Genomic DNA, 14,310 nt, shown 5'->3' with positions numbered 1-14,310 from the left:
TCAATGTTTAAAAGTAAATTAAATTAATAATATTGGGACAAATATTGGTGTGTCTTGTGAATTTGTGCTTAATGATTATTGAACATTTTTATTAGTGATTTAAAAAGATAACTCATTCAATGTCCGGAAGAGAAATATATTCTTTAGGGATTTGAAATGTGTGATAATTATCTTTTGAGAAAATGTTTTTGAAGGGACTTGGGAGTTATCCTAGCTGTAATGTAATGTTGATCTAGATAAAATTAATAATACCGTATTTGATGGCATATAAGACGCACTTTTTTTCCTAAATTTGGTCTAAAAAAAGTTACCTGCGTCTTATAGGTGAAGGATACAGTCTTATACATGAAGGTAATTGCATTCAATAATTGTTTATTTGGCTTTTACAAAACGTGAGAACTAAAAGAAACCATGCTATTGAAACTTTTTTTCCTTGTGTGTGGCCGTCTAAATAAAGGTGCGTCTTATATGCTGTCAAATACGGTATGTGTTGTAAAATGTAAATTTTTATATTATTATCATTATTATTATTATTTTTGTTAGTGGTTTATCATGTCTTTCCATGTTTAATCTGGAAGGTTCTAGTAACATGGGGATCTGCATATGAACCTGGTCTTAAATATAAATTCATAATGCTATATAACATACAAATTTTGGGTGTTTATCATAAATGTACTTATTTAGTAGGTATATTGAGATATTTTACTAATTAGAGGGTGCAGCTGAAATTGTAAAGCTGCAAAATTATCTAATTATTATTATTTTTGTGACTTAGTGATTAATTTTTTATGTATGGCTGTATTTTCTCTGGTGTTTTGTGAGGTTGTGTATTCATGTATTTCAAGAAATGAGTTTATGGCTATCTATTAAAGTTTGGGAATTATTTTGTTTTGGTATAATTTAGTATGTGTTTTCAAGAATTCCAGTAGACACTTGAAGAGTATATATTTAATGACATGTGGCATATTTTTTAGAATTTTGAAATGAACTTCATTTTCATTTTTATTGAAAAAAATATGTTATGATTTTATACCAAGGCACCAGACAAAATACGTTTCACTTTACTTTTCCTATTATTGAATTAATATATATGAATTTAATTTATTTTTCAAAGATGATGAATTATGTAATTTAGTTTAAATGCAATCACCACTTTCTATATTTCAGATTCTGAGTGAGGTTATTGTAATATTTATGTCCTGGCCAGTAGTAGAAATTTAGATAATTAATTTTTTAAAACTTTTATAGCTATAATATGCGAGTGATTATCGATGCCTGTTTTGGCAAGTTATCCAATGCAGTTATGGCAGTCAACAATGCAAAGCCATGAATAGTAATTATTATGTAAATTTTCTCAAAACTATTTTCAAATATATTTAGAGTCACGAGAAAGAAAATGGACTTGCTCACGGAACAATTATTTTGCTTCAGAACAATGTTTATCTATATATTGCTGTTGTGACATTGATAACACTATCTAAATTCACTTTATGGGATTAGAATATCCTGCGCATACCCCGGACTTAGAGACATGCAGTTTTTAGGTGATCAAACATTAAAAACAGGAAGATGTTCTCCTCAAATGATGAAGTGAGAAGTGCTGTGCCGGCAGTGCTAAAGAACATGCAAAACAATCTATTTCATCTAACTGGAAGAGAAACACGTTAATGAAGATGTTAAATTAGGTAAAAAATGACATATTATGGTATATCATCAATAAGTGTCACTTACATACCATGATTGTTGCAAAAGCGAGAAAGCTTAAATTGAAACTAAATTATGTATGTTAATCTTAAATATAAGTCTTAAAATTGTTCTATTGTTCTCATAAAAGCAACACAGTTGCATGCAAATGCAGTATCATATTAATTCAAGCATTTTCCTGGAAAAATATGTAATTGCTGGGTTTCCAGTTATTGCATAAATCATTGATGTCTAAAGAGGAATTATTCTATATAGAAAATCTATATAAAAATTATTCTTAGAGATATTTGTTATGATTTTTAATTGAGAAAGAAAGCCCTTTTAATTGAAAATTATTTTCCTCCAGAAGATACTGAAGAAATTTTAAATCTTTTAGATATGATTATTTCCAAATATTCAACAAACATTTTAACTGCTGGAGATTTCAGTTCAAAATGCCGTTTATATGTGCCATTAAGAGAGAATTTCTGCAGTCAGGCTTCAGGAGGAAATATATTGCTTCTGAAAAAATGGGACCTAAGCATGATAGCTTGCCGAACCGATAGAGATTGATTTAAAATTTATACCAATTTAAATTTGTTTTTGTCCATTTTTGAATTCTACATTGGCATGTTTCTTTTCCAGTTTAGACTTCGGGAACAATAAATATATATCATATGAAATGGAACAGTTGTTAACTGAAATCATATTTCATATGGAAGAGAAAAAAATGAATCCATCTTGGATTAAATGTCATATGAGAATTAAAGTGAATGAACACGTTGACTTTTGTGCCCAAGAATGAAGTCTCTAATAGTGTTTGTTGAGCTGTTAAAGCTTCAAGAAGTTCTTCAAGTCCGTCTAAAGAAAAATTATATCAGTATGGGAGAATGATGATTATAAGATGAAAGAGGTAGATGGAATTTTTATGTTTCTTTTAAGGTTATGATAGCAAAATTGTTAAGAAATTAATTTTTGAATCTAGTATTTAAACATTTAGCTCTGGAGTTTGGATCTTTTAATCCTTTGAAGTCAACAGAAAGGATTATATCTGTGGTAAGCAGTCTGCAAATCCATTTCATTATCTCTTGTTTTATGATGTTATAAAATTTACTCAAAATATATGTTTTCCAAGGATTAGTCATTGTACATGTTTAAAATATTGTAATTAACACGAGGATAAGTTTTCTTTTATTTCCTGTACTTCCAAGACTTGTTATTTTTGCATTAAACACCCTTCATTCAGTTGCAATAATTTTTACTATAACATAAAGTAACCACAGACTTAAATGTTTGTCAGTATATGTTTCAGTCAACACTCAATTATATTAAATTTAAAACTAGTTCATAAAAATCATGCATATTATAACTTTTTTTTTACAAATATCCAATAGTTTAATTAATGGAGACTGAAAGGGAATTAGATTCCACTTTTTAACATTTAAATATTAGAAAATCAGAGACTTATTATTTCAAAAATAAGAACTACAAATACAAAGTTATATTTTACACTATTCATATTATGCTGATAAAACATTTTTGAAAATCAATACTCCTTGACAATCAAACTGCTGCTTTCATAAGATATTAAGACTTAGCAGAATCCTTCAAAATTTAGTATAAACTTAATCTGTTATTTAACCAAGAGCCTTTAGCAAAAAGAACTACAATACCATTAACATTCAATTAAAAAATCTTAGCATCATGTCCATAGCTGAGAAGGAAATTTATTGAGAGAGCAAAATACCCAATTATCAAGTTTTTGTGACTTGATAATGGGAATTTGAGTTCTTTCACTAAAAATGGTTAAATAGTAATATAATTAACAATAAAAGTGTTATATTGAAGTGAACGATTTTATGTAAATCACTATTTTTTTTCAATTAATCTACTTATAAACTTTTCTACTAACTTATCTACAAGCTTATCCTGTGAGTTTGAAAAAGCTGTTTATGGGAACTAGTATAAAATTTCAAACTGTAATTTAGTTTAAAAGGACCAAATTTAGTTTTTGGAGTAATGAATATAAAGTAAACATAAACAATAAAATGACTATGCATGCAGAAGAACAATATCTTTATTAAATGTTTTTCATACACACTTTTTTTCAGTTCACTAAGGGTTATAATTTGTTTTGTAGTAAAAATATGAAGATTAAAATATTTCTACTTACATGGTAAGATAATGTTTGTTCCATTAGAACATCTATAAATATCAAGGCTAAATACTGTTAAATTGCATACATTTTTAAACAATTTGGTCTTGGGTTTGGACATTCTTTAATATCAAGAATGTTTCAATTTGCACCATAAGTATTTTTTCCCCAAATAATGCATATAATATGTAATACATATCATACAATATATTCCTACTGTTCTTGTGAAAATTCTACTTTTGTGTATCAGCTGTTTTAAAAGATGAGGTGGCTTCATTCATGTATGAGGGACATTTGGCTATTTGTGTTTGTTTAAGCAATCTTTTAATTTTTGAATGAATATATACTAGTATTTTCACGCCATTTTTACTGCTAGATTTTTTCCTCTGAGTACTTGTTATTTTGTGGATCAATGCATATAATACTAAAATAATTATGAATTCCCAGTTATATCATATGGATTTTTATTGTAGCTACTATTTTTATTTCATTTATTTATGCTTTTATTACGAACATTGGGTTGGCCAAGAAATGATGTCAGATTCATGCATTAAAATTTACTTAATTGCTGCTATGTTTTTGATTGTAACATGAAGTTTTTAATCATAAAATATGTAAATGTTCTGATAGCTGATATTTTCAAATGCCTAAGGTAACATGATTGCATTTTTTGATAACAGCTAGATCCCTATATTGATTGAAAACAATTTATACTACACAATGAATCGGACTGCAGATACATTAAATATACTCAGATCCAATTATGTAAATGTAAGGTCTGGTAAAAACTGATATTATCAAATTTGGCTAATGTTATAATACATTTCAAATTTATGGAGAATTTTTTAATCCCTTGTAATTAATTCTTCTCGCAAGTTTTTCATTTTCTATTAATAAATTGTAAATTATTTTTTTATTCATAAAAATTTTAGAATTTATATACTTATGAAAACGAGAAAGTTTAAGTTCAAAAGATTTTGATTTTAAATAATCAAATATTCAATCTTCTTAGTATTAATATTCACAGTTTTATCATTCCAGCAATTATTGTATCATTAAATAGAGTAAAGTTAACTGAAAAGTCTAAATAGTTTATTTTTGTTTATTTTCTTCAGAATATATTTCTGAACAATGAACATTAATTTATACAACAAATAATGCTAATTTTAATAGTTGTTCTTTTTAACTTCTATTTACCAATTTAGAAGTCAAACAACAAAATTTCTTAGTATTAATATTTACAGTTTTATGTGACTATCTTTGTGAAATATGTAAATATATTTATCTTTGTTGATTATTAAATACTTTATAATCATATCAACAGCTGAAAATTACCTACAGTAACTACCTTTACACAAACGTTTTTCTATTTACCATTTAAAAAATAAATTTAATTCTTATTTCTTTTATCATAATTTTATTAAATTGAGTATGTTAAAGTTGATATTTTCACAAGAACATTATAATTGCTAACTACAGATGTTAAATTTAATAAGAAATCAAAATAATTTATGTACAAGAATATATTTTTTCCCTTGAACATTAATAATACATCTTCAGTCATCAGTTATTAGTAACTAACTCTTGATATAGGCTTATAAATAAACTGAGTTTTGCTGCTCTCAGTGTTGATTTTATGAATGACAGTATAGAAATCACTTTCTGTAATAGGCAGAAACATCTGCTATTGCAAAGATGCACAGTGGTTTCCTATCCGTCAGTTCTTGTGAGGTATGACAACATTTATTTTCATACTTTATTGTGCATATAAACACATAACTGTCATATGATAGTTATATTCAGTGCTGATACAAATATCTTTTTCTTCACGAGTGCTTTGCAGAAAAGAAATGCTGAGTGCAAATAGCTTGCTATAGGAATGCAAAACAAGGAAGGTAAATATTTTATGATTGTGAATCCATGAGGGGTGATTTCCCACTTTCATTTTTTTTAAAGAGCTTATATTACAATTTCTTTAGGATTAAACAACATTTTGAATTCTTAAATTGTGTAGGCTATTGAGCTGAAATAAAAATGTTTTTTACAATATTACTTTAAGTTCAGCAAAACCATAAAACTTTTCTTCTTGTGAGAATGCTAAACATTCTGTTTCTTGATGACTTGGCACATCAAAAAGATTAAATTTCGTTTATTTTATGAATAATAAATATTATTTTTAAATATATTATAGTACTAAACATATTTTTATGTAAAATATTAATTATTCAACAGTATAAATCTGAAATTACGTTCTGAAAACAGCTTCTCTCATTTCTATGTTTAAATGAATCTTAGATACAGGTTAAAATGTATAGAAAATTTTTAGAGATCTGGAACACCACTGAGAATGAAATGTAATAGATATCGGTTCTTTGTTGATTATTAAATACTTTATAATCACATCAACAACTTAATATTACCTACAGTAACTACCTTTACAGAAACCTTTTTTAAAGAATTAAATTACGTAGTTGTTACGTTATGTTAGTCAAATGAGATAACAGAAAATAGGATAAAAATCCAATAAATTCAAATATATTGCAGGTTTTTATTTATCAAAGAATGTAATACCCAGTCACTTATATAAATCCTTGTAGAATATATATTATGTATGCTTTGTCATGTCACGAAAATATGTGAAATGCATACAGAGGATGATACCAATGCACAGTGTTCCTTTTAATAATACTTTCCACTTTATGCCAGATAGGACATTTTTGTTACACACACATTCATGTGATTATTATTGCGGGAGATGCTTGTTTTACAGAATTTTCAGCTACATAATGTGTTTTCAATAAATTAAAGAAAATTTTTGCATTCTGACTCAAGTCAGTTTTTCTTTTGAAATAATAAATATAGTACATCTATTTTACTGTTACTCTGCTTTTTAAGATTATTTTATATTTAGAGTTAATTCAGCTTGCACATCATATTTTTCTTATCAGAATCCACTTATACTTTCATGAATAGCTTAATCAGTTTCTGCAAACACTAAAAAGAAAGGAGGGGGGTATACTTCTATCTCTGTAAATTTTATGAGGTAAAATATGCACCGCAATTCATGTTTATTTGAAGAAATTAAAATAAATTCTGCTGTTAGTAATCACATTTTGAGTGAAAAAATTGAGAATGCAAGCTAATTCTTTTTGGAAATATTCTGAATATTTTTTTATATGATGGTGCTTTGAAAAGGATGTGATGATACTAGTTTCGTCATCAGATGACGGAAATTCAAATTAGCAATATATAATTTATTAGTTCTTACCAATTGATGAAGGTAAGAAGTCTTGCAACGACAGGGAGAGTAAAAGAAGATAAAGAAATGATGAAGACTTCAGCCTTAATTTTAAATGTTGTTGGTTGATACTGTTTATGTATTCTTAGGCAAACTGCCTTAATAGAAAATAATTTGGAAGTTCAAATGTATTCACTAAAAGTAGTTTACCTTTCAATTATAAATATCAGTTAAATAGCTATGCTACTGTTTCGCTTTTGTAATGATTACCAAGTGGAATGTTTGGCAATTATGCCATATAACTATTTGCTAATGAAAATGGCAAGTTTGCGAGCCAATTTAATTTGTTAACCGAGTGAAGTTTAATGCAACTAAAAATTTAGACTGGCTTAACATCAAACACTGTACCGAAGTTTTATCTAGATGAAATATTAAGCTAATTGTTAGTTCATATATGGCATCATGATGTTTTACAGCGGAACTAATTCTCAAAATAGATGCTTGCAGCACATTAACGTTTTATAATGCATAAATCAAAATCCCTTCAGGAGCTTTGTCCTATTCACTGCATTGAATCTTTACCGAGAGATCAGTATGAAGGAAATCGTTTTGTTTACTTTTATAAGTTTTTCTTTTTGATCTTTTAAGAAACAGACCATAATTCAGTCGTCAGCATTGTCTTTAGTTAAAAATTTTGCTAAAGATCTGCTGCATAAAAAGTGCCAAAATAAGCCATGCCCAAGTCTCACTTTTAATTAAAAAAAAAAAAAACAAACAAAATAACCTTTCAGGACAAAATACCCTTTTGCGTAGTAGCATGCAAAATCAAATCAGTATTTCGTAACTACAAACATTAAGCTTCAAGATTATGTAGTATCTTCGTTCAGCAAATATTCATTCTAGATGAAGTGGAAAAATTGTACTTACTGCATTTTCGAAAAAAATAATAATATCGTCTGAGTCAAGTCCGTTGATAGATACACACATAAACACATTAGAATAAAAGTAATTATTTTTTTTAACTCTTTGAATCTTAGTTTAGGTTTATTTCACTGTAGCGAACACTCTAAACCTATTCTCCAAGTCCAGCTAAATTTAATAACAGAATTTGAGGGAGTGTTGCCCAGTGAGTGCTTGTTACTCGAAAATGATGATTGGCTATGGGATTTAGCTTTTCTCACAGATATTTTGGGACATCCAAATAATTTAAATTTAAGATTACAAGAAAAAGATTGTATTTTTCCCACCCTAGTTAGTCATATATCTTCCTTTGTGAACAAACTTATGTTTTTTTTTTGTTTCGATTTCGGAGAAAAAAGATTAACACATTTCACATGAATGAAGGAACTAGCTACCAAAGTCAATAATGCTCTGAACTATAACAGATTTAAGAATTTAATACCAATTTTGAAGGATTCATTCAGTACTAGGTTTGGTGATTTTCAAGATGATAAAAAAAAATTGCTGATCTTTTCACAAATCCTTTTTCAATTTTTCTACAAGACGTTAATTGTTACCGAACTGAAATCCAAATCGAAATTAATGATCTACAGCAGCCTAGTACACTGAAAAGCAAATACAGGGAACTTATTTCAGCTGCAAGTGATCCAAACTATATTAAATTTTGGAAATTTGTACCAACAAGCAATTTTTCAAATTTACACGATTCGCCTTCAAGTATTGTTGTAGGTTTGGATCAATATATGTTTGTGAACAAATGTTTTCTATTGTGAACATATTAAAATCAAAATATTGTTCAAGAATTAGCTGAAGAAGCGCCTAAAACATCTAATTTTGTTAGCATCTTCAAGAACTAATCCTAATATAGATGACTTGGTAAAAAACTACGTATTAAAAAAACATTAAGTACCGACTGTTTAATAGTTATTTAGAATTAAATGTTTCAAATAATTCATTTTTATTTTATACATAAGCTAATTGATTGAATCTTTAAAAACTGTGATCAACAATCAACCCTAGTTTGTACTTTTGTTTTATTTATTATAATTTTTTTTAAATGCCCACTATTCAGACTTACATAAAATAATTCAATAATCAGCGTATAAATAAAATTTTTTCACCTTTTGTATTTTTTAGTGTGTTGGAAAAGTTGGAACGTTGTAACCTTTTTTTTTGCCCAAACAGTGGCACTTTTCCCAAAACGGTTGGCCACCCCTGGCTTATACTAACTAACTTAACTTATTTTTACTCAATTGTTTCTAAAATTTGGATCTATTTTTGAAAACTTACATGGGGAAGGAAAATCCATAAATGTATGCATAGACCGCTTTTACTGTTTCATTTATAGAATTATGCAATATAATTGCTAAGTAATCTTAAAAGCTCTTCCATTTATCAAGCAATAAATGCAGTTACACTTGTTACGTTTGACGATAATCTCAACAATATATATTTAAATTAACTTTTAAATCTAATCAAAAATGAATTTCCAAAAAGATTCACGAATTTTTCAAAAAGCAGCCATATTCCTATTGAAAAGTTATCTCAGCCCTTTTTATACCTGAAAGTTGGAATTGGATGATTAGCTGCAAATGAAAGTAATTCTTAAATTTTGCGGTATGTAATAGTACCAGTTAAATGCTTTTATTGTTTAGTGTCGAAGTATTCGCAAACATCCAGCTGTTACAATAAGTTTTTTTTTTTTTTTTTTTGGAAAAATTTTTCGTAACGAAGAAGGGACAATTAAGCACGTTTGAAGATTATGCACGAATATGCAATGCACGTGAACGCGCACACGTTCCTTAATTAAACAGCTTGAAAAATAGTTTTAAAGAAGCCAATCCGTGGACTAATCTATTTATCTCAAAGGGCTGTTGACTGCTGAAGGCTGCGATCGCCCACTTGTATGACGAGAGATTTTATATCTTCTGCACTTTTGACCTTCCTCGGAATTCTAGGTTCGGAGAGGACTGAACCACTTCTGCTTCTGTAAGGACTCCCGACGAACACCGAATTCTGGCGAGGTCTCATCTTGTTAATGTGATAAGGCGTCGAGGCTGCTCCGAACTCCATGTTGAAGCGTTCGAGTGGGGCTAGTGCATCGTTCAATGGTAGGCGGGCCGGCTTTGCTATGACAGGATGTGAGTGATATTGCGGTTGGTAAGGCTCCAGCATCCGAATTTTCCCCCATTTGTTGAAGAAAAGCACAATGACAAACACCCAGACGGCCAGCACTAAGACGACAATGACCACTTCTTCCTCACGGACTGTGAAAGGAGGTGGGGTCTCCTCTTCCATCTGTGTCGTATCGCCCTTCTGACTCCAGCTCTCGTTCTCTGGAAAAGAATATTTGAATGTAATGTATGAAGTAATGTAATCAGTTTTAAATTATTATGTACTGACTCTGCTCAAATACGTACTTATTCTGTTGCACTGCACATGGAGAACTCTTCCGAAAAATATAGCAGTGTTTCAAATTATGACATTAAACACTTTTTGAATAATTTTACATTTGTTGTAATTTAGATAAATTTATCTGATCTATATTTTGACAGTGTCATTGGTTACTTAAATCTATTCATATTTATTTCATGTGTGGAGCAATGCTTAATCTGTTTGGGCTACTAAAAAGTCTATATTAAGTATTCCATATTTTTATAATAGTTTTAACCTATCAACAAAATAGACTATTTATGAAAAAAAATTCTTAACTTGAAAATAATAATAATTTTTATACGGGTTAAAAAACTGGAATTTTATCATTTAGAATCTAACTTATAAAGAAATGTTCATAAAACAACAACCTAAAACTTTGAGACTCTGAAACTGCCAAAACAGATATCTGATAGAAAATAATTCTTTAAATTCTGTTCCAGAATACTGAATCACCTAGAGCTAATGCGCTGAGAAATCACCATCGATAGTAGACAATTTCGAACTAAGTTGCCTTCAATTGAACTAACACCTTCAATTGAACTAACACTTTAGCATAAAGGTATAATCGAAGTCTTGCTTTCTGAGAAGGATTATTTATCTGATCTTACTGGCATTAGATTAGTTTCTGTCGATTGTTAACCCTTTGCACTGGAGAGGTAAGTCTTCCTCACCACTTTTGAGTCCATTAAGAAACCTATCAAAATTTTATGCGTGCTTTTGCTAACCTGAAAGTGTTGAATTGATTTTAATGTACTTATAATTTCAATCCGACTCAAACCCTTTTGATTAGATGCAACAATCTCATATTTTGTGATATCTTTCTTTTTGGCTTTTTAGAATTCAGATATCATGCTGATTTTCTAGGGCGTTAAGATAAAGTACATAACTTATCTTGGATATGGACTTAAAACACGGAAGATAGGCGAATTAATTCAAGAATTGATGTTGTAGCCATAAAGCCGGCCTTTAGCCAATATGTGCTGATGAGACCTTACGTTGCCGTCGAGCAACCAGGCATGTATTTTGTCTTGCAATGTAAATCAGTGATACTTTTAAACTCATTTGTAGTATATTTAATTATGGTCCACCTGACCACCGGCATGAACTTGGATCTGAAACTTTCTGCCCATGAAATTATGAGTTTTCTTTGGTTCTTTTCTAGTGGTTATTGCGAACTGATTTAGCCTAAGTCGAGGATTATTACGTGTTCCACATGACTTTTCATGTTACACGGATATTCAAATCAGGCTGTGCTTTCTATTTGGTCTAAATTCATTTTGTGCTTTTTGTAGAAACTTTTTATTATTTTAATACAGTACATTTCCAATTATCCGAACTCCGACTATCCGAATAGCTTTCAGAATTTAAGAAGGAGAGAGAGGAAAGAGACAGGAAAAGATGAGGATGACGTGTCAGTTGAGGAATTAATAAACATTCTTTTGAAAATTCGTGGATGTTCAGACGTTAGTGCTGAGGATACAGCAGAATGGATCGTTTGTTATTCGTCAGACCCTGGGTTTTAAATTTTGAATGATGATGAACTTATTGAAAGTGTCGAGGAAGAAGATGACCTTGATGTCGAAGTTGAAGCAGACACGGGAACATCAGCTAGTGAAGCGTTTGCCGGCCTTGAAACTGCGTTGAAGTGGATGCGTCAGCTCGAGTGTGACCCCATGCAACTTCTCATTGTCAAGCGGATGAGCGATTTGGCTACACGAAAACGGATGAAGACAGTCACACAGCCTATTTTGACCGAGATGCTCAGCAAGCAATGACTTTCAGCACTTGTAAGTACTGTACAGTATGCTATATAACATGCACATAAAAGTGTTGCCTTTTCATTTTAATTAATTAAAACCTCAATTTCTTTAGAAATAGCTTTTTTCTCTTATTTTCAATATACAGTACATACAGTAATTAATTAAAATGTATTTAGACCTTTTATTGCGAAAAGATCCAATTATCCGAATTTTTGATTATCTGAATGGGGTCCGGTCCCAATTGATTCGGATAATTGGAGGTCTACTGTACTTAGAAGTAGTGTTGAAATTAGAATTGAAATGTAATTGAAATAGAATTTTGCCCAAAGTTGTTAGTCGAAAATAATACATCTTTGATCTACATTATATAGGTGAATTCCTCACATTGCCAGTAATTAAAAAAGGCCATTTTCGTACTTCTTAACATCTTGCAAAAGAGCTGCTTTATATCATTAGTATTATGAATAAATAGATTCCTAAAATTTTATGATAGGCGATTGCAGAATTCCTAACTCTATTTTTTATACACTATTCTCTGCATTCAAAATAATATTAAATGGCTATAATGAAATTTGGGAGTAAAGATAAATTGCAAGTCTCGTTATACATCAACACATTCTGAATTTTGTTCAAAAGGTCTTTCTTAATATTTTGAAATTTTTCTATTTACATTACGTTGAATTTAAAAAAAAAAAAAAAAAAAAAAAAAAAAGAAATTTACAAGCAAATGCTATGCTAGAGTTTTAAATCTAAGTTCATGTAAAATGAATCTCATTAGTTGGTAACAGTAGGTATTATTTTTATTTAAGAACAAATATGAATTTGTATGTTTCCAAAATTTTAAATATAATTTTAATTAAAAAATTTAATACCAAGTTTTTCTTTCAAGTGTAGACTAATCTGAAGTTTTCAGATTTCAAGTCCTCCCTTCTTTTCATCAATTTATATCTTTTTTACTGTCTTAACTAATGTTGAATTTCGTAAGTGCTTGAGCGTTTAGACAGTTCTTTGAAATAATTATATTGAGTCATTTTGTTCTTATTGGAAACCAGTCTCGTGTGATGACGTTTACAGATGAATTCCTTGCACAATCGTTGTGTAATTGTTGGATGCTAAAAGTCTATCAAGAATTGTGATTTTGATTATTTCACACTAGAGATAAATAATAATAAGCTTCAATCTTAATAACAGAAGTTTGCTACAATGCACATAATTCGCATGTATAGGCGAAGGTGAACCCTCGTGCTACATGAACGTATGTAACATAACAGCAGTTAGCTATCAATATTTGGTCCGGTACTGTGGGGACCACTTAATAAGCCTACATCTTCCGCCTGCGTGTTTAGACAGATGGTGTTATAAAATGTTTTGGGGAAGTCTTGCTCGAACAATTAAACGACCAACAAATCTTCAAGTTGCTGTGCCATGATGTATAGTTTGAGCATGATGGGGTCCCAATCCATTTTCAAATGTGATGTTTGGAAGCTCTTTAATGCGACACAGTGGATTCATTGGCCTGCAACAGAGGTGCCCTAGATCACACTAGGAGACGAGATATTTTGGGCCATACCAATTATTTCTAATATCAGCGACAGCTCTGCCCCCCCCAAAAAAAAAACAAATGACTCGGAAGACAAATGACGCGAAAGCAAATCACCCTAATCTAAAATTGTGTTAGTTTCATTGAAAATGTTCGGATTTCCTCGTGTTTGACCTTTGAAAGAAATTTTTGAATTTTACTTCTAGGAGAGAAATGTACGAATTTGATTGAATTGGCTCAAATTTGCTGTATAAGAAATCACATCTATAGAAAAATTTTAAGTGAATCATTGATTTTCTTGATTTATATGGCGAGCCGCCACTGCCTAATACTAACGATGGCTGATGGGGGGACATGTTTAAGTGATTTAAACTTTATTAATTTATGATATTTTATTGTAATGAGAACACACAGAATTATTTTGGCATTATATTTGACATTTTATGCATAACATTTAATTATAAATTTTATTTATAATTATAAAGATAAGAAGAAATCATAAAATGTGATATTTGGCCTCGAATTCGAGAAACTAATG

The 14,310-nt window shown here is 29.7% G+C and overlaps 1 protein-coding gene across 3 annotated transcripts in view; it reads right to left on the bottom strand.

The window, feature by feature from the left end:
- Positions 1-2,856: 2,856 nt before the first annotated feature.
- LOC118189579 (uncharacterized) overlaps positions 2,857-14,310 on the bottom strand; it is a 1,110,938-nt gene continuing 1,099,484 nt past the window's right edge. For all 3 annotated transcript variants that reach the window (XM_085825600.1, XM_085825599.1, XM_085825601.1), the window contains one exon: positions 2,857-10,372. In XM_085825600.1, the coding sequence (XP_085681726.1) occupies positions 9,900-10,372 (473 nt within the window). In that variant the 3' untranslated portion in view covers positions 2,857-9,899. The remainder of the gene's footprint in view (positions 10,373-14,310) is intronic.

This window comes from Stegodyphus dumicola, chromosome 10 (assembly GCF_044657685.1).
Source record: "Stegodyphus dumicola isolate Sdum_Otavi_A_Nest chromosome 10, ASM4465768v1".
Classification (NCBI taxonomy): Eukaryota; Metazoa; Arthropoda; class Arachnida; order Araneae; family Eresidae; genus Stegodyphus; species Stegodyphus dumicola.
This window is presented reverse-complemented; position numbering and strand designations above follow the sequence as displayed.